The sequence below is a fragment of the Talpa occidentalis genome, unplaced genomic scaffold, assembly GCF_014898055.3.
Source record: "Talpa occidentalis isolate TD23 unplaced genomic scaffold, MPIMG_talOcc4v2.1 talOcc4.4, whole genome shotgun sequence".
Lineage (NCBI taxonomy): Eukaryota > Metazoa > Chordata > Mammalia > Eulipotyphla > Talpidae > Talpa > Talpa occidentalis.
In genome coordinates, this window is record NW_023604295.1 from 43,140,250 (window position 1) to 43,166,444 (window position 26,195).

General features: G+C 40.6%; 1 protein-coding gene across 1 annotated transcript in view; it reads right to left on the reverse strand.

Annotated features, from left to right (window-relative positions):
- LOC119257450 (kalirin) overlaps nucleotides 1-26,195 on the reverse strand; it is a 476,694-nt gene that overhangs the window by 134,095 nt on the left and 316,404 nt on the right. Inside the window, exon 12 of the mRNA XM_054701110.1 lies at nucleotides 2,961-3,152. Coding sequence (XP_054557085.1) covers nucleotides 2,961-3,152 — 192 coding nt within the window. The remainder of the gene's footprint in view (nucleotides 1-2,960; nucleotides 3,153-26,195) is intronic.

Genomic DNA, 26,195 nt, shown 5'->3' on the forward strand with positions numbered 1-26,195 from the left:
CCGAACGTTGATGACACTTTCCATTTTTCACCTAATATCTGCCCTACCATCAAGTCCCTATTTTGGGATTTGAAAATGTAAAGAGGAAAACAAAGAGTAAGAAGAAGGAAGAAGAACAGACGAGAGGAGAGAAACAAGAAAAAAAAAGGATAGAGTGTGGGGTAGCAGTTAAAAGCTCAAACGCAGTGTTCAGGAAGACAGTTATGTAATCTGCTGAACTACTGAGAAGTTCTATAACCTCAGACAAGTTCTTTTCTAAGCCTCAGTTTCCCCATTTGAAAATATGGTTAATAAAATTTATAAGATTATAATGAGTATTACATGAGATAATATGTATCTGGCAAATAGTACTCAATTAAATAAGTATTCAATTAAAAAAACTGTACTAATATATACTGAATGTTTACAATAAAACAAATCTCAGACTAGATGAATCATCTGTACTACTGCAAGGCTAATTACTATTACTATTAATTATTATCAATTTTAATATCAAATAAAGAAGGGGAGAAGGAAAAAGAAAGGAATATTGGGCTCACATTAGAACCATAAAAGGGCTCAGGGCCATCCAGTCCAACTGAATAATTTTATTTACTATTTTTTATTTATTATTACTTTTTTTTTTTTCTTTCTTTTAGAGAGGCATTTTTTATTTATTTGTTTGTTTGTTTGTTGTTTTGTTTATACATGCACTGGGTACAGTCAGAAGCGAGAGAGGGTGAGAGAATTCACCAGAGCCAGAGTGGGGAGCAGAGCAGGCAGAAGGACCGAAGTACACTGCTGAGGGGAGCAGCGGGCGGCAGGAGAGGTCTGCGCACCATGTGGGACCCTCCTCCGGTGGCCGGGGAGCAGCCGGGGATTGAACCGGTGCCGCAGAGGCCGCGGGCAGCTTCGCAACCCAGCGCTCAACCGCTGTGCCACCGGGGAGGCCCTATTTATTATTACTTTTAATTAATTTTTAATTGAGGCAATATTTGGATACCCTAATCAGGTATTGCCACCATAAGGCATCCATAGTCTACTGTGCTTTCTTTCCTCTTTGTTCTTATCCCTCCCCTACTTGTCGTTTAGTTATAGAAACAACCTAACTGCCTCAAAACAGATGACTGGATCAAGAAGATGTGGCATATGTACGCAATGGAATATTACTCAGCAATCAAGAAAGAAAAATTCATGCCATTTGTGGCAACATGGATGGAGCTGGAAGGGAGAATGCTAAGCTAAATAAGTCAGAGGAGAAAGAGATAGGGATGGTGTCACCATTATGTGGAATATAAGGCAAATAAACTAAGAGTCAGATAAAGACAAGCTTAACTGCATAATTTTATAGGTGAGGCAACCCAAGATAGAGACATATTAATTTGCAAACTCAGTTGGTTCTGTAGCAGCAGAAGCTGGACTAGAATTAGTCTTCTAGCCTTTTTACAGAAGGAAAGATCTGCCAAAGTGAGTTGGCCCTTACCCTGCCTGATTATGGAGTCAATGCCAGTGAAGGAAGCGGGACTGAAGTGCCCACTAGCAGGAAAAAGCCAGCCAGGCTTAAATCTGAACCTGAATCACTCATAACTAGAAAGGGTTCCAGGAAGCCATTTCACCCTTTCAGGAGTGGTACTTCCATAGGAGCTGGCTTGTCCATAACCTCCATCATCTTCACAGGAAACATGACTCCTGTTCATTCATGCTCCATTCCGTTACTTGCAGGCTCACAATTAAAAGAGAATACACATGCCTTTGCTTTCTGAGATCATTATTAAGGATTGAATAAGCCACAAACAAGCAGACAACCAAGCAGGAAAACCTGGATTAAAGCTAATCCTCTTGCTTTACAGACAATCATCAGAGAGAAGCTGTGGTCCCATGGAGATGAAGCAGAGCCAGCTTCAGGGAGCTTGCCAGCCCTTCATCTGCCCAGGGAATCTCAGTTTAGAAAACATTATCTCTTCATGTTTTACTCTGATAGGCACTGCAATGATTTGCATTCATTCCCACGAAGTGTCAGAAAAGCCTGTAAAGTAGTAACAGTCAGGCTTCTTAATGCATTTCAAGTATCAAAAATCAACTTAATTAAGTAAGGATTTTTTTTTCCTGAGCAGCAATCAAACTTTAATTAATACTCCATTAAAATGAATTCCTGGGGGAACACAAACACGAATCCACCTAATGAGTTCATCTGCCAAGGGTGTTATTATAGAAGATGTTAAATGTGCCTCCTTACTGTCCACTGATGCGATTTCAGAGTGCCCCACATTAATCAGAAATAAAAAGCAATCACAGGTTTCTAACTCTCCTTACCACAGCCCCTCTGCCCTGCCAACAATGTAACATAATCCTCCCATCTCTACTTCATGAATGATTCAGGTTCAGATTTAAGGCCAGCTGGCTTCTTTCTGCTGGTGGGCACCTCGGTCCCGCTTCCTTCACTGGCATTGACTCTACAACCAGGCCAGGTAAGGGCTGACTCACTTTGGCAGATCTCATTAAGAAAATTTAATTGTCTAAGTGAAATAAAAGAAAAACATAGACCACATTTGCAAACTCTGTATATTCCTCACTAATAGAAAAGATAATGTCCTACAAGACTCTTGATTTCTGACAAAAATACAGCAACCAAGAAGAAAGTGGGTGTACGGTGGGAAGGGAGCCTCTGTTCTCTTGCATTTCCTCTTGCAATGACTATTTCTATACCAGGGATTTCCAAATTTCTCCAGGAGTAGAGAGAATGCCCTAGCAGACTCCCCAAAGCACCTGCCTCTACAGCCCCCTCCTCACGAGAGGAGAAAATTTTGTCTCATTTATGGAGACCTAAACAGAGATTATAAGGAACAAACTGTTAATATCATCAATATTAAGTGGCTAGTCACCCCCTAAGTATCCGGTATCCAGCTTTTAATAGGAAACTAACTCAACTTGTCAGTAGAAATCTGCCCAATCAAAGTTCTAGCTCCACTAGCTGCTCTTACCTCTTTGGTGTGTGTGTGGAAGGAGACAGACATGTCCAGGAGAAGTTTCCGCTGCTCCACCCTACGCACAAAGTCTTGGATGCGGACCTCCAGGTGTCGAGCTGCCTTGTAGATCTCCTCAGGGTCACATTCCCCAGTCTGAGCCAGCTGCTCTGCTGCTTCTAGGAGCTTGTCCGCATTGGTGTACGTATTCTGCCGACAAAAACAATGAAGGAAAGTCAATCGCAGTCACGTACTGAGCTTCGCGCCTTCCCCCTGCCCACACGGGCTACCCGGAGCTGGAGCTGAGGGTGTGGGTGTAGAGCAGACAGCTCCCTGATCTGGCAGAGAGGAGCTGTGTGCTGAGCTCTTCTGCCGCCTCTCAGCAAGCTAGCAGCCTGCCTGGCTGCTCTGCACAAGCGGGCACTGCCTAGGTGTGCCTCCATCCCTGAGATTTCTCAGAGGCACAGAGTGCCTTGAAAGTAGCAAGGAGAATGTGAGAACCTCCATTCCCTATCTGAGCCCCAACCCCCAACCCTTACAAAGAGGCATCATGGCTCTCACATCTCAGGCTGTATCTGTCAGAGTCAAATACCTCATCCACAAAGATTGAGTATCTATGTGAGGAGACCAGGGAAACATACTGGGAGACTTGTTTGACTTTTCACCAAGTTTCCTGTAACTACTGGTGTTTATCTTTTGGAACAGAGCTGTCTCTTTGGAGGGGAGGGGGTCAGCAACTCTAGGAAGCAGACAGAAGAAAGTGGTCACAGCCAGAATGAGAAGATGCAGGCTATTCCCTGTGCACCCAGTGATGGCTCAATGTTTGTAGGAAAGCTGGGGAGGAGTCTGGTGATTTTGTTTATCATAAGCTACTGTATGCACATACACTCATTCGCACTCACAATGTACACACCATGGTATTCCCCAGAGCATTTTAAAAAGCAACCAATTTGTAATTATTATTCATCAGGATGGGAATTGTTGCCTTTTAATATTTATTGCATTTATGCCATGGACATAACTTTTCTTCAACAGGTTTTCCTTTTTTTTTTTTTTTTAAAGATTTATTTATTTATTTATACAAGCACTGGGTATAGTCAGAAACGTGGAAGGGTGAAAGAATTCACCAGAGCCAGAGCAGGGAGCAGATCAGGCAGAAGGACCGAAGTACACTGCTGAGGGGAGCAGCGGGTGGCAGGAGAGGTCTGCGCACCATGTGGGACCCTCCTCCGGTGGCCGGGGAGCAGTTGGGGATCGAACCGGCGCTGCGCAGGCTGCGGGCAGCTTCGCAACCCAGCGTTCAACTGCTGCGCCACTGGGGAGGCCCCAACAGGCTTTCCTTTAAAGAAATCTCCTATAGTCCTGATTTAGAGCTGGTGACCCAGGTCTATATCATATTTCTTTAATATCCTTAGAGTTGCACCTATAGAGTGGTAAGCAAGTGGTTACTGTTGAGAATGTTTATTGATAGGCACATCAGTGCAGAGAGGTGAGTGGAGAAATGGAATGAATTTATGAGCAATGACTGCATGGCACTTTACTCTGCCCAGGGAGAAATGACGTCTGGTCCCTGTGCAGTTTCTTTTTTCTTTCTTTTTTACTTACCTGAAGACCTGGTTGTTAAGGAATGGATTTCGTCCCTCCTAAATTCTCTTATTAAAGTCCTAACACCCAGTATCTCATAATGTGACCTTATTTGGAAGCCAAGACATTACAGATGTAATTAGTTAAGATCAAATAATTAGCTAAGCTCAAGTTATACTGGAATAGGGTGGACTCCTAATCGCATATGAATGGTATCCTCACAAAAAGAACACAATGTGAAAAATGGGAGCATGCCAGGAAGAACACCATGTGAAGATAAAGGCAGAGATCAGAAGCTGTATCTACAAGCCAAGTGCTTTCAAGCCATAGGAAGTGAAGAGAGGATCAGGGAGCAGATTCTCCCTTAAGCCCTTCAGAAAGAACTCACCCTGCTGACACCTTGTCCTGACTTCTAACCTGCAGAACTGTGAGACAATAACTGCCTGTTGTTTGGGCCACCCACGCTGTGGTACTTTGTTTTGGCAGTCCAGGGAAATAAACACACTAGGGTGGAAGTTCTGAGGGCTCTTGATTGCAAAGATGGGCAGGTCTTCAGCAAATTTTTCATGGCTTTAAGGACTACTAATGGAGGCTCCATAGGATCCTTATGGAATGTCAGAAGGAAGGCAAATACCGACCCAATGCTGGTAAACTGGGGTGGTGTGGCAGGGGGGCTGAAGAAGAGGAAAAAATCTTTTGTGTCCTTCTCCTACCTCCCTTACCCTGGGGAATTCATGGGACAACATGATCCTGTGTGAAAAAGAAGGCTTTGCCATTGACTTAAATAAGGTATGCTGATTCTGGAAAGCAAATGAAGGAAATACAGTCATGATGGAAATACCGGGAGTGGTGAGAAATGACAGGCTCAGGAGCAGACCTCTGGGGCTGTTGACCAGGTTAAAGAAGACTCATGTGCACAGTTTCTAGTAAATATACCTAGAGCAGATGGGAGAACTTTTTTCAGCAATTCCCTAAATTCTGCACCTTAAAATTGAGGCAATCTCAAAGCTCTCCTGAAAAAAAAAAGAAGGGAATGGAGGCATCACACACCCAGACTTCAAACTATACTACAAAGCCATAATCATCAAAACTGCATGGTATTGGCACAAGAACAGACACACAGACCAATGGAATGAAATAGAAAATCCAGAAATAAACCCACAGATTAATGGTCAACTAATATTTGACAAAGGAGCAAAGAATATGCATTGGAGCAAAGAAAGTTTGTTCAATAAATGGTGCTGGGAAAACTGGGTCGCTACATGCAAAAGAATGAAGCTTGACTACTACCTCACACCATGCACAAAAACCAACTCAAAAATGGATTAAAGAACTAGACATAAGACCTGAAACCATAAAATACATAGAAGGAAATATAGGCGAAACACTACATGATATGCACATCAAGGACATCTTTACAGACACATCACCCAAAGCAGTGATAGTGAAGGCAAAGATCAACAGCTGGGACTACATCAAATTAAAGAGCTTCTGCACAGCAAAAGAGACAATAATAAAAACAAAGAGAAACCCCACCAACTGGGAGAACATTTTTGCACACAACACTAATGATAAAGGACTGATCACAAAAATCTACAAAGAGCTGAAGAGACTCAACAAAAACAAAGAAAATAATCCAGTCAAAAAATGCTCAGAAGAGCTAAGAAGAAACTTCTCTGAAGAGGAAATGCTAATGGCCAACAGGCATATGAAAAAATGTTCAACATCACCTGTAATCAGGGAAATGCAAATCAAAACTACAATGAGATACCATCTCACACCAGTGAGAATGGCACATATTAAAAAAACTAGCAACAACAAATGTTGGCAAGGTTGTGGAGAAAAAGGAACTCTCCTGCACTGCTGGTGGGAGTGCAAACTGGTCCAGCCACCATGGAGAGCTGTGTGGAGATTTCTTGACCTATTAAATATTAAACATAGAGCTTCCATATGATCCAGCAATTCCACTCCTAGGTATTTACCCAAAGGACACAGAAACATCAATTCCAAAGAGCACCTGCACCCCTATGTTTATAGCAGCACTGTTTACAATAGCTAAGCTTTGGAAACAACCCAAATGCCCAAAAATAGATGACTGGATCAAGAAGATGTGGTACATATATACCATGGAATATTACTCAGCATTCAAAAAAGATAAACACATGCAATTTGCAGCAACATGGATGGAGCTGGAAGGGATCATGCTCAGTGAAATAAGCCAGTAAGAAAAAGAAAAATACCGGATGGTCTCACTCCTAGCAGGAATCTAGAAAACTTAAATAAGGGACCAGGAAAAAGAATAACTATAAGAAAGAAAATATCAAAATCAACAAACAACTATGAACCAGAGATAGTCTATGCGGGGTGTGGGGGGCGGGGAAAGGAGGGCTTGGGGTCAAAATAAGGGGGTTGCAATTGTATGGGGAATATGAAAATAGAATAAAATAAAATAAAAATTGAGGCAATCTTAGGAAACCTCAAAGAAAGATATGGGCTACGACCTTGTAATTTCTAGACAATAAATAAAAAGTTGTGAAAAAGTCAAAGCCAGCTTTCTTGAAAGTTAAGTTCCAGACCAATAAGAGTTAAATAGAAAGCAAATCTGAAATGTGAGTGCATAAGCGTGTTCAACTTGCACAGGACTTTCCCGATTTTAGCATGAAAAGTTGTACATTGTGGAAAGCTTGTAAGTCCAGGCAAACTGGGATAGCTGGCTACCATACCCAATACAGTAAGTATCGTAGCAGTACAGATACAGATACAGTGTATGCTGCCCCACAGCAGAACAAAATAATTCTAGAGAGAACTAATGTGACAATGCGTTAAAATGGGTCAAGCTACACAATAAAAGATAATTAGGGATTTAAGTTTCTTGACACATTTTCTTGACCAAAAAGAAAATGAATAAAATCTCACAACAATAATTGCCAATAAGAGCTGAATATTTTTCATATGCAATGGACCATCCTATCGACTCATTTAATCTTCATAATAATTATAGAGTTGATATATGGGCCCCATTTTATAAATGAAGAAACTGAGGGACTAAAACTTTGGTTGACTGAAGAGTCCAAATTTCAAACCATTACATTATACTCTCAGATAATGAGTCTTGCATGCCAAACTTAGGGGCTTTACTCCACAGGCTGTGGGAAATCACTGAACAGTTTTATATGGAAGCAAGATGGGACTACCGTATAGTTTATAGAGACACTGCCCTGCTTCTACACAGGGTGAAAGCAGAAGCCTCAGGATGGGCAGGGCTTAACAGAGAAGGAGGGCTTCTCATAGACAGTGTCTCTTCTCCTTGTGCCCATGGTACTGGATGTTTATTCTACACTATGATTTTTGTCATGCTCTCAGTAACGATGTGCTCCTGAAAGGTAGGTTCCATGTGTCACTCATTTTTTGTTCCCATGCCAGTCACTATGGCTGGTACACAACAGGTGCTTACTAAGTGTTTGTTGAGTGGACATGACAAAGAGAGGGGAATGAGGGGCCTCCCTGGTGGTGGAAGGAGTTAAGACGCAACCTATGAAGCTGTGCGCAGCCACTGCAGCATGAGTTTGATTCCCCGGCTGACCAGGGAGGTGACCCATATGGTGCAGCAGACCTCTCCTGACTCGCCCGCTGTTCCCCTCAGCAGTGTATTTCAGTTAGTCTGCCTGTTCTGTTCCCCACTCTGTCTCAGGTGAATCCTCTTACCCCCTGCATCTCTGGCCTGTACCCCATTTCTTGTATGTATAAACAGATAAATCTTCTCAAAAAAAGAGAGAGAGAGGGGGATGAGCATGCATGTTTGGATAAGCTGAGTCACCTGACTAAAACTGGAGGTGGCAGGAAGTCACATTGGATAAGACAGGGAAGAGCTAGATTTTCTAAAGAGAAGGGATCATGAAGACAAGTGAAAGCACAACCAGGTGAGCAATAAAAGCTATACACCCTGTTCTATCTGTGGCCCAACTTTTCTCCTCTTTACTACCAAAAAGAGTGCATACAACTCCAAGTCAGTCATACCTCCCTTCTATTTTAACTGTTCAGTGACTTTGGGGTAAAATATTCTAGCATGGCATGCAAGACCTTTTTCACTTGATACATGCTTTTCAGCTTCAACTCATACCACTCCCCTACGAATAGCCTGCAAAATAAATGTGCTTACATTTCCAGAAACTCATTTTCACTGCATCTTGCTTCTGTGCTTCTGTCTGGGATACCCTCATACCCCCAGATTGAGCACTTTTCTATTTAACCAACTCTTACTCACCCTTTAAGACTTTCCTCCAGAAAGTTCACTCTCATATCTGCTTCTCTTTCAAGGTTAGTTTAGGTGAGCACCTCTGGGCTCACAGAGTGATCTGTGCCAACCCCCTTCATGGTGCCCGCCATATTCCAATTGCAAGTGTTTGTCTTTCTAATGTGCTTAGGTCCAGAAATGGCTTTCACCTCCTTCTCTCAGTGCCTGGCACCCAGTAAGGGCTCTATAAATATTTAGTAAATTAATTAGTAAATTAAATAATACATCAAACCCCACCAATCCTAATATTCAATCTTTGGCCCTCAGAAATTACTTGGTACAAGATTATACATGTGGGCCTCCCCGGTGGCGCAGCAGTTGAGCGCTGGCTTGCGAAGCTGCCTGCAGCCTCCGCAGCGCCGGTTCGATCCCCGGCTGCTCCCCGGCCACCAAAGGAGGGTCCCACATGGCCCACAGACCTCTCCTGTCACCTGCTGCTTCCCTCAGCAGTGTACTTTGGTTCTTCTGCCTGTTCTGCTCCCTGCTCTGGCTCTGGTGAATTCTCTCACCCTCCCGCGCTTCTGACTGTATCCAGTGCTTGAATAAATAAATAAATAAAAATCTTTAAAAAAAAAAGATTATACATTTTCCTGGTCCCTTATTTAAGTTTTCTAGATCCCTGCTATGAGTGAGACCATCCGGTATTTTTCTTTTTCTTTTTGGCTTATTTCACTGAGCATGATCCCTTCCAGCATCATCCATGTTGCTGCAAATTGCATGTGTTTATCTTTTTTGAATGCTGAGTAATATTCCATGGTATATATGTACCACATCTTCTTGATCCAGTCATCTATTTTTGGGCATTTGGGCTGTTTCCAAAGCTTAGCTATTGTAAACAGTGCTGCTATAAACATAGGGGTGCAGGTGTTCTTTGGAATTATAAGAAAGTGAAAATCAAAATCAACAAAAACTATGAACCAGAGACACTTTTTGGGGGGTGGAGGGCGGGAGGGGAGGGATTGGGGTCAGAATGGGGGGATTGCAATTGTATGGGGAATATAAAAATAAAATTTATTAATTAAAAAAAAAGATTATACATGCAAAAATTCATGTGCAAAATTCAATCCCATTTGGCTTATCCTGGCTCCCAGCACAGTCTTAAAGTTGAAGTAGAATATATCAACTAAGTATTACTAAAGTAATACACTGATGCCTGTCACTGCCCTAATTTGGGACATGGATCAAAACAGGTTTCTGTTTACCTTCTCACCAAAACCAACAGTTTCTGTTCCAGGCAGGGCCAGAGTCAGACCTCATTCAGCATAGTTCCTAGGCATTCTTTGGTTTCTCAGTCTCCTAGACTCTGCCTTGGACTTGACCTCTTATTAACACTTCCCAACTGATATTCCAAAAATGGGTTGTAAGTGCCAGGTATCAGTGATCTTGCCATCCTTGGTACTTTCAAGCAGGCCCTATGGTAACTAGAGCCTCTGAGTCACAGGTCTGGGTCATTCCGTGGCTATAGTTCCTATCTTCCCCTCCCTTTTGCTCCAGCACTGTTTTAACCAGGGTAAAATGCCCCAGACAATTCAATCCTTAAGTCTGCTTTCAATTGCCCCTACTGCAGCCTTGGTCCATTACTTCTTGCTTTCTCCTCAGGGAAGAACATTCTAGGGCAACCTGTCTCTAAAAATACAGACATCTCAACAACACAGGTAGGCTTTAGACTCTCTGGGGTTAAGCAAAGGGGCAGGGGGCAGGATTTTTAAAGGCAAGGGGTAGAAGAGACAGTGAATAAAAACAATTCTTGTATCAAGAGTTGAATTCTTTCATAATTCAGAGTTAACACCCTTGGCTCTATGCTCTGGCTATGAGGAAGAATGAGGCCCAGAAGTGACTCTTTTTCTTTTTCTTTTTTTAATTTTATTTTAAGCTATTTATTTTTTTATTTATTATTTCATACATTGTTTACATCATTTTTCATTTTTGCACAGTGTATTTATTCATCTTGATTATAGTCCCCATACAATTCCCAGCCCCCTTGTTTTGATCCTATTCCTCCCTCCCACCCCTGTAGTATGTCTCTGGTTTATAGATGCCTGTTGACACAATGGAATATTACTCAGCAATCAAAAAGATAAACTCATGCCATTTGCAACAACATGGATGGAGCTGGAAGGGATCATGCTTAGTGAAATAAGCCAGAAAGAAAAAGACAAATACTGGATGGTCTCACTCATAGCAAGCATTTAGAAAACCTAAATAAGGGACCAGGAAAAAACCTAATTATAATAAAGTAAAAATCAAAATCAACAAGCAACTATAAACCAGAAGTCACTCTTTTTATTCAAATAAAGCATTGTATCCTGGAGACACAATGACCAGGGGACCAGGAGAGGACTACCCTCTTGGTTATTTTCTCAGACTGACATGACAGAAGCCAGTGGGCATGGAGAGGAATGGAACAAAAGACCATGGATGATAAAGGAGACATGAAAGTACAAGTGTGAGGGAGGCTTCTGATTTGTCTATAGATCTTGACAATACAGAACAGCAGGAAAACCAAAGTAATACCCAAAACTTTACACTCGAATGGTACTTTACAGTTGACAAATAAAACTCTTCCAACCTTTCTTGCTTACTCCATCTGGGACAAATCCACAAGGGATTCATCAGTGTGTGAAGAAACTACCTGCAGCTTTCTGGGGGGAGAATCACCTGAAAGGATTAGAGGTGACAGCACCCAGTAATCACAGGGTAGTTAGCCCTAGATTGAGCACTGCTCTTGTCTTGCCTAATACATTTTAAAAGAAAGAACTGAAAGTATCAAACTTTTTTCCAAGTAACTTATCTATATACAAACAAAATACAAGAATATTTATAGGAATACAGAAATGTCTAGAAAAGCTAATATTCACAATGTCTGGTATCTAATAAAAAAAATTACTGATCATAAAAGAAACAGGAAAATATAAGCTATGATGAGGAAAAAGAAATTATCAAAACTGACCCAATACTGACATAGACAGTAATATTAACAGAGATTTTAAAATGGTTATTATAACTGTTTCATATGTTCAAAAAGAAAAATAGGAAACTAAAATAAAGACTGCTGTACTTTTTGAGATGAAAAATATAATGTATAGTATTACCAGCAGGTTAGACATCATGGAAGAAAAGAATATTGAACTTGTGGGCATAGGAATAGAAATTATTCAAATTAAATACTGAGAGAAAGAAATAAATTTTAAAAATGAAACATCAGTGAACTGTGGGAAAACTTTAAGTGGAGCTGAAATCTCTAAAGGAGAAGGAGGGCAGTGAAAAAGGTATTTAAGGAAATAATGATCCAAAAGGCTCATAAATCCACATATCCAAGAAATTCAACACAAGAAAGGAGGAAAAACTACATCAAGGCACATACAAATTGAATCAAATCAAATGGGGTGGGGAGAGAAAAGGAAATTTTAACAGTGGCCACAGGGGGAAAAGACAAGTTGTATACAAGGGAGCAAAGATAAGGATGACAGCAGAAGCAGTGCAAGCAAGAAGACAGTGGAGGGCATCTTTAAAGCACTGAAGAAATAAAACTGCCAATTTCAAATTCCATATCCAGCACGAATATTTTTCAAACTCAAAGGTGAAATACAAAAGCTGAAAGAATTCTTTAAAATATAATTGAACATTTAAACAAAAAAAGTAGCAATGAAAAGTGAAGTTTATAGCACATGTGTAAAGTGAAACATGTGGCAACAATAGCACAAAGACCAGGAAGGGAGATATGGTAAGATTATTATACTGTATGTGAAAAACACAGTATTAATTGTAGATAAACTGTGAAAAATTAAAGGCACACACCATAGACCCAAAAGTAACCAATAAAATAACAAAATAGTTATATTAAATAAACCAACAAGGAGGTAAAATGGAATTGTTAAACAATACTCAATCCAAAAAAGGAAGAGAGAAAAAGTAACGAAGAATACATGAAACAAATAGAAAAAAGTAATAATAGATTTAAAACCTAAACATATCAACAATCACATTAAATGTAAATTGTCTAACTACCACAATCAAAGACAGAGGTTGTTAGATTGGATAAAGAAAGCACATCCCAACTATAGCTGTCTACAAAGAATGACTTCAAATGAAAAAACATATATAGGTAAAAAAATACAAAGAATAGGAATAATATAGCAAGATAACAGTAATAAAATAAAAGCTGGGATGGCTATATTATCATAGTAGTATAGCCATGGCTTAGTAGGGTTTAGAGCAAATAATTTTACCAGAAGGAAAAAAAGGGGGTCAATCCAATAATAATCTTAAATAGTTGTCACCTAATGAAAAAATTTCAAAATATATGAAGCAAAAACTGACAACTTACAAACAAAAATAGATAAATTCACAATTACAGTCAGAGATTTAAATCCTACCTTCTCAATAATTAATTAAAAAGTACACAAGAAATAATAAAGTATATAGGAGAGTTGAATACTCTCAACCAACTTGACCTATTGACATTTGTAAAATACTCCACCCAAAAGAGCAGGATGCACACTTTTCAAGTACCCACACATTTACCAACATAAACTATATCCTGGGCCATAAAACAAACTTCAACAAAGAGTATACACAAAATAATTGCTCTGATCATGATGTAATTAAATTATAAATGTATATTATAGGTAATGTGTGTGTGTTTGTGTGTGTGTTTGTGTGTGTGTGTATGATATGATATGATATGATATGATATGATATGATATGATATGATATAATTACCTCTGCAAAAAGCCCCTAAGAGTTGGAAACCAAAAAACACACTTCTAGGAGAGACATGGGGTCAAAGAAGGCAGATTAGCTTATCAGGTGTCTTAGGTGCTAAGTCATGTGTTGGACTCTTAATACACAATACCTCTAAACTTTCATCCTTTCCATTTATAAGAAAAGTACATTCACATCCAAATAAGAGGCTTACAAAGGACTTTAACATTCCTTAAGGAATCAGCCACAAGATGGGCATTATTTATTTCATTTTACAAATGAGAAAAGCTCAGAGAGATAGAGAAACTGTATAATGTTACATATTTAGAAAATATCAATCCTGTCTCATTGTAATTTCCAGATACTTTTCACTGAAATCATACACCTCAACACTCCATCTTCTATGCTTCTCTATTACATTTCATTTTTAAATCATGACATTGTTATTGTTCATTTGCAACTTTTTTTTTTTTTTTTTTGCAATATTCTTCTAGTGTATTCTGGTTGACTTCCGGAAAGAAATGTATTTTCCTTGAATGAAAAAGTCCCAATTCAATTCATAATTTTTTTTTTACATTTTAAAAGGACAGACTTATTAAGCAAAGGAAAAAGAAGAGGTACCTGCCTAGTGACAGGTGGGCAGCAGATCTACTGTCGTTACTTTGCAAAGGGAAACGTTTTGTGAAAAGAAATGCCTGCATAGTCAAAAGCGAGTAAGAGAGCTGCCTTGTTTCATCTTTTGTATCTCAACTACCCAGCAATGTAATTAGTAATTAGTAGCCCTCTTTTCAGTAAACACTCAACCCCAAATTTCTGTTGCCCAGCATTTCATCAGTGGTAAGGCTTAGAAATGGATGTTTACCTCATCTCCTACAAGGCAGTTCCCATTTAAGAATGAGTTACAACCTAAGATTCCTTTGTAAGCCTCCTATTTGGATGGGAATGTATTTTTCTTATAAATGGAAATTAGATTCCCAGGATAAAATATATTCAGTTGAGCACAAGATAGTACTAACACAGCACATCATGTACAATTAACCAATATTTGTAACTAAGGTGAATGAGAAAATGCTTCTCCTTTTTCATCCTGGAGCACAGGAACACATTTGTCCTTCACCCACTGGCTCTTGCAGGGGCTCAAGGGGCTGTACTCCTCTTTCTTTTGCAGGAAGGATATTTTTCTAGATGTCCTGAATAAGTTGCTTCCAAGAGGGCAATTTATATGTCCAAACCAGGAGTGTCTAATGAGTTGTCCTAATCAGATGCTTCTTAAATTGGAGACTATCTGTACAAACTTCAGTCCACTAATTGGAACTGATACCAAAAATAACTACTGCAGATGCTGATAACTCTCAACACAAATAATTTGGGTGCTGAGATGATCTCTGGGAACCTAACTGCCAGCTTTATCACATTTACATATGCAATCATCACCCAGCCCCACTCTCATCCACATCTGCACTTGCTGGGGATCATTTTCCTCTTTACAACTAAATTGCCTCAGCACCTTTTCTATTAACAATAACTGGTATATTCTCAGAACTACTCGTTTTTATAATAAGGTTTTATTTTCCTATAGTCTAACTTTCTCTGTTTCATAATATACTTAGACATAGAAATTCTGAGAAAAGAATAGCCATTGTTCTTGGCTAGGTTATTTACTTTTATTCCTTCTCTTTCCTTTTAAATGAATCCCCACTAACCCTCTTTATCTACATGAAATGTCTTCAAGGAACTTCAACATATGTCCTCTCTACTGTAGACTGGAAGTTACATATCTAGTTACTCTCAGGCAAGACAACAAAAGAAACAATTTTAACTAGTATCTATTTACTATAATGGCAAAAAGAATCGCATACAAACACTTCCACTGTGGACCAAAGGGCAGGGTCAATCCTGGAGGTGGCCAATACCAGTTATAGGTATACAGGAAATACAAGCACATGTGAGATTCCAGATAATACAGCACCCTATGGGACTGAGACACAAAGCAAAGGATTTACTCCCTGACCCATCTCACCTCTGCCTCCAGGGTATGGAGGGCAGAAACATGGCTGTGAACCAGGCCCAGGAAAGCCAGAATTGGTGCACAGACTTTATTTAAAGTCGATGTCTTCAGATAGGAAAGGGCTAGAGGCCAGAGGTTGGTCCAGAGCGATATCCTGAGGAAAAGCAGAGGGTCTAAGAGAGCTGAGCAATTAGAAGATCAAAAGCCGAAGAGAGCCCTGCAGACCCAAAGCTCTGAAGACCACAGAGGGAAGCATTTTATCCTCTTCCCATTGAGCAGGCACCAGACGCAGTCAGCTGGCACCCATATTGCTGCTGGGAAGCAATCCACCATTCAGGAATTTGATATAAGTTTCTACTCTGCACCCCCCTTCCTTCATCCTTTCCCTCATGCTATTCAAACTGGCAAAATAGTGAAGGGGAACACATAACCACAACAGAAGAATGTGGACAACAATACTTTTTAAAGTGAAGAACTAGACCTAAGTGCTAAGGTGTGGCAATATGACTGTCCAGTTGCCCAACCCTATAGAAGTCAGTTCACATAAAATGCTTAAAGCCAAAGAAATAAACAGTTGGTTGGGAGAACATTTTTGCACCCAACACTAATGATAAAGGACTGATCACAAAAATCTGCAAAGAGCTGATGAGACTCAGCAACAACAAAGAAAATAATCCAGTCAAAAAATGGGCAGAAGAGCTAAAAAGAAACTTCTCTGAAGAGGAAATGCAAATGGCCAACAGGCATATGAAAAAATGTTCAACATCACTTGTAATCAGGGAAATGCAAATCAAAACTAACATGAGATACCATCTCACACCAGTGAGAATGGCACATATTAAAAAAACTAGCAACAACAAATGTTGGCGAGGATGTGGAGAAAAAGGAACTCTTGTGCACTGTTGGTGGGAGTGCAAACTGGTCCAACCACTATGGAGAGCTGTGTGGAGATTTCTGGACCTACTAAACATAGAGCTTCCATATGATCCAGCAATTCCACTCCTAGGTATTTACCCAAAGGACACAGAAACATCAATTCCAAAGAGCACCTGCACTCCTATGTTTATAGCAGCACTGTTTACAATAGCTAAGCTTTGGAAACAACCCAAATGCCCAAAAATAGATGACTGGATCAAGAAGATGTGGTACATATATACCATGGAATATTACTCAGCATTCAAAAAAGATAAACACATGCAATTTGCAGCAACATGGATGGCACTGGAAGGGATCATGCTCAGCGAAATAAGTCAAAACGAAAAAGAAAAATACCGGATGGTCTCACTCATAGCAGGAATCTAGAAAACTTAAATAAGGGACCAGGAAAATGAATATAAGAAAGTGAAAATCAAAATCAACAAAAAACTATGAACCAGAGACACTTGTTGGGGGGTGGGGGCGGGAGGGGAAGGATTGGGGTCAGAATGGGGCGTTTGCAATTGTATGGGGGAATATAAAAATAAAATTTAATATTAAAAAAATTTAAAAAAAAATAATACATAAATAAATAAAATAAATAAAAAAAAAATAAAGATTAGGTGAAAAAAAAAAAAAGAAATAAACAGTTGGTGAGACAGCATCCCCATGGAACAAAAAAGAATAGGACCACCTGCTGCAAGGTTTGGCAATTCAAGAGGGAATGGTGGGAAAATGTACCCAAAGCAGTGTTCTCGCTCAAAAGATAAAACTTTGCAGTATTGCTGTTTTTCCTGTTTTCCATATTCTATGTTTGGCTGTCAGTGGGAGTTAGTGGGCATGAGAGGGAGAAGACAGGGCTTTGGAGAGGGAAGATAGTTGGTTTGAAAATACTGCTGAAAATCATGTGGATTTATTTTTCTCTTCTGTTCTACCTCTTAGAAGGACAGAGAAAGCCGTGCCTCACCTGGGGAAAGAGGCAAACAAAGCAGAGGGTCTGGTCAACACTTTGCTTCACTCTGGTTTGCACAGAGCTCCTCCAGTCCTTCACCCTTTGTGTCACATATAGCCTGGTGGGTTCACGGCCACCCACATCTACATAGAGCTGCAGGGAGCCTGAAGTTGCTAACCAAGAGTAGCAGTCACTGACCATCTGGACTCTTGACCCTCTTGATATTCCTGCTCACTTCCCAAATTTGTTGGATACTTCTTTATTTGATGGTCTGTTTCTTCAAAAAATATGCTTTAACACCAGTACCTGAGACTATAGCTATTTGGGGAAAGAGTGTCACTGCAGATGTAATTAGTTAAAATGGTCACACTGGAATTGAGTGGGATTTAATCCAAAATAGCAGGTGGCCTTATAAAAAGATGACTGTGTAAAAACACAGACACAGAAAGACTGCCACATTACACAGAGACCATTTCAGGATAAAACCACAAGCCAAAGATTGCCAGCAAACCACCAGAAGCTAGCAAAGAAGAACAGATTCTCTTCTCACAGCCCTTAGAAGGAACTAACCCTGCTGACATCCTGATCTCAAACTTCTTGTTCCCAAAAATTCCTAGTACTGGGATCCTGAAGACACTAATGCTTGATCAACCACATTGACATATACAATCAAATGAGATAATATTTTTAAGTCACCTAGTCTGTGGTTCTTTGTTAACAGTAGTCCCAAAAAACTAACAATAGGGGCTGTTCTGAGAACTAAAGGATGCTTAGCAGCATCCCACAGAATGTCCATAGCAATATCCTCCTCAGATAAAATAACTAAAAATGCCAAATACAAAATCTCCTTCTACTTTAGAACCACTGTTTAAGCACATACAACTACAGAGAAAGCCTCAGTGAAGATTACACAAGTTCCTGATCTTACAGTGCTCTTTTGATGATCCATCAGATGGTAAAAGCCTTAAAGAATCATTGAATCCTGTAGCTCTCATAGGACAGAAAGAAGGGTAGTAAATAAAGGCGCCTATGGTAAAAAAGCTGTGCCCAGCCCCTACCTACGCCAATTACCCAAATCAGAGTATATGGTGTTATAGAGCAACCCCGATATTAAACGGGTTCCTGGCTGTGGGTCCTCACCCGCGCGCTTTAAAGGGACTTATGAATACTCTACTACAGACACACACAAAAGGGTTAATAAAAGGTTTATTTACAAGAGAAAAGGAAATAAGGAAAATGTACAACTCAGGGAGAAAATAGGGAAATAAAGTCTTCAATGCGTCCTACCTGATCCGACGACCTGGAAACCCAAAGTCACTCTCAGAGCTGGCCTACGCTGCAAGCTTGTGGAGAGCCAAAATGGGGGAACCCCAAAGCCCACGTGTCTGCCTTTTGTATCCACCTGGCTGCTTAACCCCACCCTCAGGTCCCAGCCACCTTCCCTTTGGTGGTGATGGGATTTGGAGTTCCCAGTGTCTTTGGCTTTGACCTGGGGTGGGGGTGGAGCCCACAAAGCCTATATGGAATTTGCTTTGGGACATCCTTTTCTCCCTAACAATGGGAGTATTGTTATGGCAGGGTAGGTTCTTAAAAGTGCCTACAATGGCATCCACTATCAAAGGTTGAAATCATTCATCTTAGGGCACAATTGAAATTCTAAGGTGAGGAAAAGCTAATCTTTTGCCTAAAAATGGCTACAGCCTTTGATTGTACGGTAATTAAAGATCAGGAAGACTAAGGACTACAATGGTGTCACAACTTTACTTGGTAAACCACAGTAACTGTGGTTTATAAACCAGATATAACTGTAAACCACAGTTACTGTGGTTTTATAAAGGTAAAACCTCAAAATAACCAAAATATTCAGCAAGGGGGCAATGGTTTGCTACATTTTGGTATAGCCACATGATGTAGTCATTGCAATTATGCTTTGAAGACTGCCAGTTTTGGGTCCAGTTACAAATATTATACATGTGGTAGATTATATCATTGTATGATAGATAAGAAAATTGAGAATTAGAAAGAGAAAACTTAACTAAATGCTGGTACTTGTGGATACTGATCTATGATTCACATTTGTTTTGTTAGGGGGAAAAGGATGTCCCAAAGCAAATTCCATATAGGCTTTGTGGACTCCACCCCCACCCCAGGCTTTGAACCCGTTTTTTTTTTTGTTTTTTTTTTTTTTAATAGAGGCATGTTTTTTATTTATTTATTTATTTTATTTGTTTGTTTGTTTTGTTTATACATGCACTGGGTACAGTCAGAAGCGTGGGAGGGTGAGAGAATTCACCAGAGCCAGAGCGGGGAGCAGAGCAGGCAGAAGGACCGAAGGACACTGCTGAGGGGAGCAGCGGGCGGCAGGAGAGGTCTGCGCGCCATGTGGGACCCTCCTCTGGTGGCCGGGAGCAGCCGGGGATCGAACCGGCACTGCAGAGGCTGCGGGCAGCTTCGCAACCCAGCGCTCAACCGCTGCGCCACCGGGGAGGCCCTTTGAACCCGTTTAATATCATATCGGGGTTGCTCTATAACAGTTTGACTTCAAGCAAAACATTCTTTGCATTCTGGTGTGCTGAATGGAAATTTGCCAGTAAATATTAATAGCTTGTATGTAATTATCTGAGTGATATTGGGATAGTTTTCTTTTCCATAACTTTCTTGTTTCCCAAATGCTTTGTGGTAAACATGTATTAATATTATAATCAGAAAAATTTAAAAATCACCTTAAGCATATCAATTATATTCAGGGAATTATTTAGAATTATTCCAAAAAATAAACAGAAGAAAATACATATATATTTTTTAAAATATGTGTAATAACAGAGATATTCAAGATAACTCTGATGACCTAGGGAGGGAGGACGTGGGAGTGCAGTTATAATTAGCATTTTAAAATACATGCCTTTGCAATGTTTCACTTACTATTACAACAAACAAAAAAAAAATCTCTTTCAAAAATTGAAAAATACCAAATAAAAGAACTTTTGAAAGAAAAGATAGAGATTCAACATAATTTATCAATTGAAATACAAAAATGTGAGTGCATTAACATATAAATAAATTTTACTACAAATGCATTTAACTTAGAGATCAGAGCATTTCCTAGTTCTGGGAACCTGAAGACACTAATACTTGATCAACCACATTGAAATATACAGTATCAAAAAGTGTAAAAACTCTCTGTAAGGGCCCCAATCAGAAATTTCACTTTTTTTACTTTGGACTTTATGATACTATTCATCACAGCTTAGAAGAAACATGATAATTGGTATTGTTTTTATGTGTGTGTATGTGTATGCAAAAAAGAGCCAGTTAAACACAATCGCCTATGAAGTCATAGAAATTATTCCCCCTGGGCACAGTGCCAGTATCACTACCCATCGTTTTTAATTATTTTCCTCTATAGTCAGAAGTAAGTGACAAATCCAACTTGAAAATACACAGAAGTGAGAGAGTTTTCTGGACAATACTTCAAGAGCCTCTGTCTTAAACGGGACTATGAGTTTTGGTTGAAAGGCTTCCTATCACTATGATATAAATATCAAGGTCCTAATGCCCATATCATGGAGCTGATAGCAGCAAAGAGTGATAGGCAGTGACCAGGGTGCCTTTTTTTTTTTATGAAATTGACAAGCTGATGTGGATTGAAATGCTGAGAGCCCTTTAAACAAAAATCTGCAAAATAAAGATAGAGGGATGCAAAAGGGATCATAAGAGAGAACCAGTTCTGGAAGAGTCATCCTCTCTCTTCCAATCTTGCAGGTCTACCCTGGGACTGAGGTTTTAGTAGCTTTAGAAAGCCTAGGTCACTTACATCTCATCTTCTCCAGGTGTACCATAAAAGTCACCATATCATAATCACCACCATTATCATGGAAAATGTGGCTGTTAGATACAGGGTTGTTCCAGGCCTGCAGGGAGTGACACTGCTCTAGGTGCTAAGATCCTCAAACAAGCCCCCCTCCTAACACTACAGTAATGTTCCCCTCAGTGAGAAGAAAAGAAGTTTAACCTCTTCAGCAGTCCCAGGATGGGAGGGGAGAGATCTTTACTCAAGACTGGAGTTAATAAGCATTACTATGTGTCCTGAGCTGTCAAAAAAAAAAAAAAAAAAAAAAGGTGAATTATGTCCAGAATGCACTGTATACAAGGTAAGGCGAGTTTAGAGTGTATTTCAGAAAGTTTACCATCAATAAAAATGAAATTTGAAAAGTTTCAGCATGAAGAGTTTACATTGTCTTGGTTCTCCATAAAATTAAATTATGTAGAACAGTTCATTCTCCAACGACACGAAGGCAATGAGGTGTGACAGTAGCACAAAGTGGTATATAGCACCAAGGGCACACTAGGTAATGAAGACATTGGGTTAAGATGGATAAGCCTGGAGAATTTTTCGGAAGGAAGTGAATTTCTAAGCCAATTTTAAAGAGATTAAAATGTGAAGGCAAAGGGAGGAATCTGCCAGGGAAGGAGATGTCTCCAGCAAAGGTACCCACTGGGAAGTTGGGAAGATGTGGGGGGCTTTGGCAAGGTGTTAAGAGAGGTACAGTCCTGGGGGTTTCTCCTTCAAGCTGGTGACAGAAAGCTTGTTGAGGGCGCACAGCAGAAGTGGTAATGGTTTTCCAGGAAGAACCACCTACCTATTCTCAGAGAAGCAGAGTTTGGGAGTCAGAGCCCAGCTCCATTCCTCACTGTGGGATGAGTCCCGGGCAGTCACTGTGTGAATGAGTGGTAGGGAGGACTGTGAAGGGAGGCAGGGGAGATGGAGGAATGACATCTACACTATGAGGCCATTTGTACACCCTTCTCCAGTAAGGTCAGATTTGGAGATTTGCTCTAGGACAGAGAAGATAACATATCCACTAAGGACTATTCCAGATGGACTGTTGACTAAGCCCCTGGGGTGTCCGAGAATGATGGAACCTTCACTTTCAAAGAAGGAACATGTTCTTCTTGTGTCCTTTCCTTAGAAGACTGAGTGAAGTGCCTCATCCAATGGAGTATATCTTCAGAAGGGATGCAGAGGAAGATTAGTATCTTCACATAAAGTCATTAAGGGAAAGGGTAGAATAGTAATAGCTGGAGACAGGAAAAGATGATGAGGTTCAGGCTCATGCCGCATCATTCAGCCGTTATCTGGAGTTCTGAAATGCTTGTAACTTTCACTCCCAGAGTTATCTCCCACGACCACCACAGAATGTACCCATGATCTTCACTGTCACAAAAACCTCAGTATGATCCATGAGTACAAGCCCAACCGCAACACTACACAGGGAGAACTGAGCAGTGGGGTTATGTGACTAGGACACAAGCTGGTGAGGAGCTGGGGCCTGACTAGACAGGAACTTCAGAATCCCAAGAAGGCAGATGTAAGAGCCATAACAGACTCCCAGTACACGGGAAGGGCTGGGTATAAGCTGGGGCAATACTGCTTACTTTTCAGCAGATCATTGAAAGCAGGGGTTCCCCGTTCACTCTGGTTAGAAGGGCATACAAAGTAAGTGGCCAGAGGGCCACTTACAAAGCATCATGCTGTTTCTATCTCCATTTATAAAATTTACTTTTGACCCCAAAGTCTCACTGATCTAAACTTACATAAACATCAGACCAAGGCTCATTAAATCATGAGCATTAGCTTTAGAATGTGGAAAGTTTCCCCAGCTAATCCTGCCATGCATGGGAACCTGGCCCTCAAACAGTTTAAGAAGCCAGGGGTGGGGGGCATGAAGAGTTTAGTTAAACTCAGAGACTGGTCAGCGTATTCTCTGGGAAACACCCAGAATGGGGCAATATCATCAATCTTTTCTATCTCTTTAGTTCCTCTTTCTGACTGTGTTCCAGACATGATCTCATCCACTGTCACAATATCCCCTGAATAATGATAATTTATATTTGTTCTGTGCTCTAGCCTTAAAGTGCTTTTAAGTACATTGTCTCATTTAATGCCTACTTCAACTATGATGGGATCAATATTCTCATCTTATAGATGTAGAAATAGGCTTAGTGAGGTTAGGTGACCTGTATATACAGCTGGAATAGTTTCCACCCAGATGTTCCAGTCACTGTATCCTTCTCACTTTATCTTGTTACCTCCAACAAGGAAAAACGCAGGCAGAATCTATAACTCCCACTTTGTTGATGGGGAGATTATGGCAGGTAATTGTTCAAGTGGCCTTCATATGAAACATAGGGTAAGGAAAGGAAGAATTTAGAAAATAACCCTGTGTCAAAGTCTTCTGGTGCCAAGCCTTCTGATCTCCTGAAGCCATGATGGAATGTGACTTCTTTTTTTTTTTTAAAGATTTATTTATTTATTTATACAAGCACTGGGTACAGTCAGAAGCGCAGGAGGGTGAGAGAATTCACCAGAGCCAGAGCGGGGAGCAGAGCAGGCAGAAGGACCAAAGTACACTGCTGAGGGGAGCAGCGGGCCGCAGGAGAGGTCTGCACGCCATGTGGGACCCTCCTCCGGTGGCTGGGGAGCAGCTGGGGATCGAACCGGTGCCGTGGAGGCTTCGGGCAGCTTCGCAACCCAGCCCTCAACCGCTGCGCCACAGGGGAGGCCCGGAATGTGACTTCTTAGAGTAAACTTCAAAACTTGAACCTCTCTAACTTTATAAACTGATAAGACTTACCAGAATGGAAGCTATTGTTGGCAAGTCAGACCCAAGGCTAACATTCAAATAATCCTCTTTCTTCTTTAGCTTTACCTTTTTTAAGCAAATGAGACTGACCTTGTGAATTTCCAAGACACTGGAGTCCATGATTTCAGGCAGATTCCAAGCCTGAAGATAGAGCAAACTACATCTATCTAGAGCAAAAACATCTATCACATAGAATGGGAGTTTCCTTTTTAGCTTTCTCACTAACCCCGTCTCTCAATATTCTTTTGAAATTCTAGGCATGTGATAGACCAAAGTCCACCAGAACTATTTCAGTTCACAGTTGGCATCATTGAGGCTCAGCTGTATTGTACAAAATAGCCCACAGTGTGAAACACCATGGAGAAAAGTAATTACAGCTGAGGTTGCCAATATTTAGTGTTGTCAGCTTCTAGAATATCCTAGGATAACTGCACTCATCTCTGGTGAAACCCAAATGGTAGGGGTTGGCTAGGTGGTTTTTTTTTTTTTTAAAGATTTATTTATTTATACATACAAGTTCTGGGGTACATGCCAGAGGTGTGAAGGGGTGAGAGGATCCACCAGAGACAGAGTGGGGAGCAGAACAGGCAGATTGACTGAAATACACTGCTGAGGGGAGCAGTGGGCGAGCCAGGAGAGGGCTGCTGCGCCATGTGGGTATCTCCCTGGCCAGGGATCGAACTTGTGCTGCAGTGGCTGTGGACAGCTTCATAGGTTGTGTCTTAACCTCTTGCACCAACAGGGAGGCCTGGCTGGGTATTTGACTTGCATATCCCAAGATGAACAAAGGGACTGATCCTGATGATGCTTAGATGTCTGCTGGTATTGCAGGAGGCCAGAAAACCTCAGCTTCCCCTTTCCCAAACCTGGCTTCCTTTCCAAATGGAATAATTCAGATGTAATGCTTTGTTTCTGTCAGAACTTGGCAATGGACTTTTCTCCTGCTGAAAATTTATTTCAGACAAAACTGTTTTATGAATATGCCTACAGTTGCTCAATGGCAAGAAAAAAGACACATTATCTGCTTGGTGGGTTGTTCTTATTGGTGGATGATGTGTGTTTATTTTTCGGTTTGCATAACATGCAGCCTAAAGGGCTCACTGGGGCTCTTTGGCACTGGTTCCTGGTCCAGTTGCTTCACTCACCGCAATTTCTCAAAAGCCTTTGCCCTTCAGCCAAGACATTCCTACCTGTCCCATCACCTTGAATGCCACAGCCAGGGGGTATTCACTGGGCTGAGAGCATGGGGCTCTCAGGGGTCCCGGAAAATACCACCCACCTGACACCACACTTGGACCAGAGCCAAGTACCATATCCCAGACCCTAAATAGAGCCCCTAATTCAGCAGAGGGTCTCCAGGGGAAGATGCATCAGACAAGAAGGAGAAAGAAATGGAGTAAGAGATGAACAAAGAAAGGAAGGAAGGAGGGAAGGAGGGAAGGAAGTAAGGGAGGGAGGGAGGGAAGGAAGGAAGGAAGGAAGGAGAAAGCAGAGGAAAGAGGCCACAAAGAGCACTGTCTTGAAGGACTTCCCACCACCACCACCGCCATTACTGTACCCCACTCCAGTCACGTTTAGGAACTCAGAAGGTCTTCACAGCTCTCTCATACACAGGTATCCACAGTGAGAAACTAAAAAAGTTTGGGAGGGCATCTGAAAATTGTCATTCTCTGAAGCCATCTCTTGGGAGAAGATTCTAAATGCTTGACTTATACCTAGAACTGTTTTCAATGTTTATTTTGCTTCTCCCTATATAACTGTAACTGTATCTGGTTATAACAGCCTATATTATATGTTATTGGAACCCGGGAAAGAGTACGAAGTCTTAATATCAAATATATCACCAGCAAAACCCAAACACTACCACCATGAATATATCATTAAGTGAGAAGAGCTGGTGACATTATCTATCTATCTATCTATGTGTGTGTATTATATGAGAAATATCTGTAAGAATACACACCAAAGATTAGTAACTGTTAGACAACAGGGTACGTGGATTATTTTTGTTCCATTTTGCTTGTCTGCACTTCAATAATGAAAATGTGTGGTTTTATAATTAAAAATAAAATAAGTAAAACAGAAACTTCTATTTGGAAAATAAAAATCAAAAGGAGAGTCAAATAAGCTCATTATCCACCTCTCCCCACCT